A 607-nucleotide genomic window follows, 5' to 3' on the forward strand; every position below is an offset into this window, starting at 1 on the left:
TACTTTGATGAGGAGGACTTCTTCACCGACCAGTCTTCTCGGGACCCTCTGGAGGACGGCGATGAGCTACTGGCCGACGAGCAGGCCGAGGTGGAGTTCCTCAGCCACCAGCTGCACGAGTACTGCTACCGCGACGAGGCGTGCCTGCTACTGCAGTCCGCGCCTCCGGCGGCCCCCCACGCACTCGCCCAGCCGCCCCCGGGGGGCCCGGGAGAGCCGGAGGACAGCGGCGGCGGCGGCTACTGCTGCGAGGCGGGGGCGCCCCCCGGCGGTTTCCCCTACTCTCCCGGTTCTCCGCCCTCGTGCCTGGCCTACCGGTGCGCCGGGGCGGCCGCGCTGTCCCCCAGGGCGCGGCTGCGTGGCTTGAGCGGCGCGGCGGCTGCGCGGCGGCGGAGGCGGGTGCGTTCCGAGGCGGAGCTGCAGCAGCTGCGGCAGGCTGCCAACGTGCGCGAGCGGCGGCGCATGCAGTCCATCAACGACGCCTTCGAGGGCTGCGCTCGCACATCCCCACGCTGCCCTACGAAAAGCGCCTCTCCAAGGTGGACACGCTGCGCCTGGCCATCGGCTACATCAACTTCCTCAGCGAGCTGGTGCAGGGCCGCCCGCC

General features: G+C 72.5%; 1 protein-coding gene across 1 annotated transcript in view; it reads left to right on the plus strand.

The window, feature by feature from the left end:
- Positions 1-3: 3 nt before the first annotated feature.
- The window catches only part of PTF1A (pancreas specific transcription factor, 1a), a gene marked incomplete at its 5' end in the record, with an annotated part of 1,468 nt that continues 864 nt past the window's right edge, over positions 4-607 (plus strand). Inside the window, 2 exon segments of the mRNA XM_010860062.1 lie at positions 4-490; positions 493-597. Of these exon segments, the coding sequence (XP_010858364.1) occupies positions 4-490; positions 493-597 (592 nt within the window).

The sequence above is a fragment of the Bison bison genome, unplaced genomic scaffold (assembly GCF_000754665.1).
Source record: "Bison bison bison isolate TAMUID 2011002044 unplaced genomic scaffold, Bison_UMD1.0 scf7180017864461, whole genome shotgun sequence".
NCBI classification, from domain to species: Eukaryota; Metazoa; Chordata; class Mammalia; order Artiodactyla; family Bovidae; genus Bison; species Bison bison.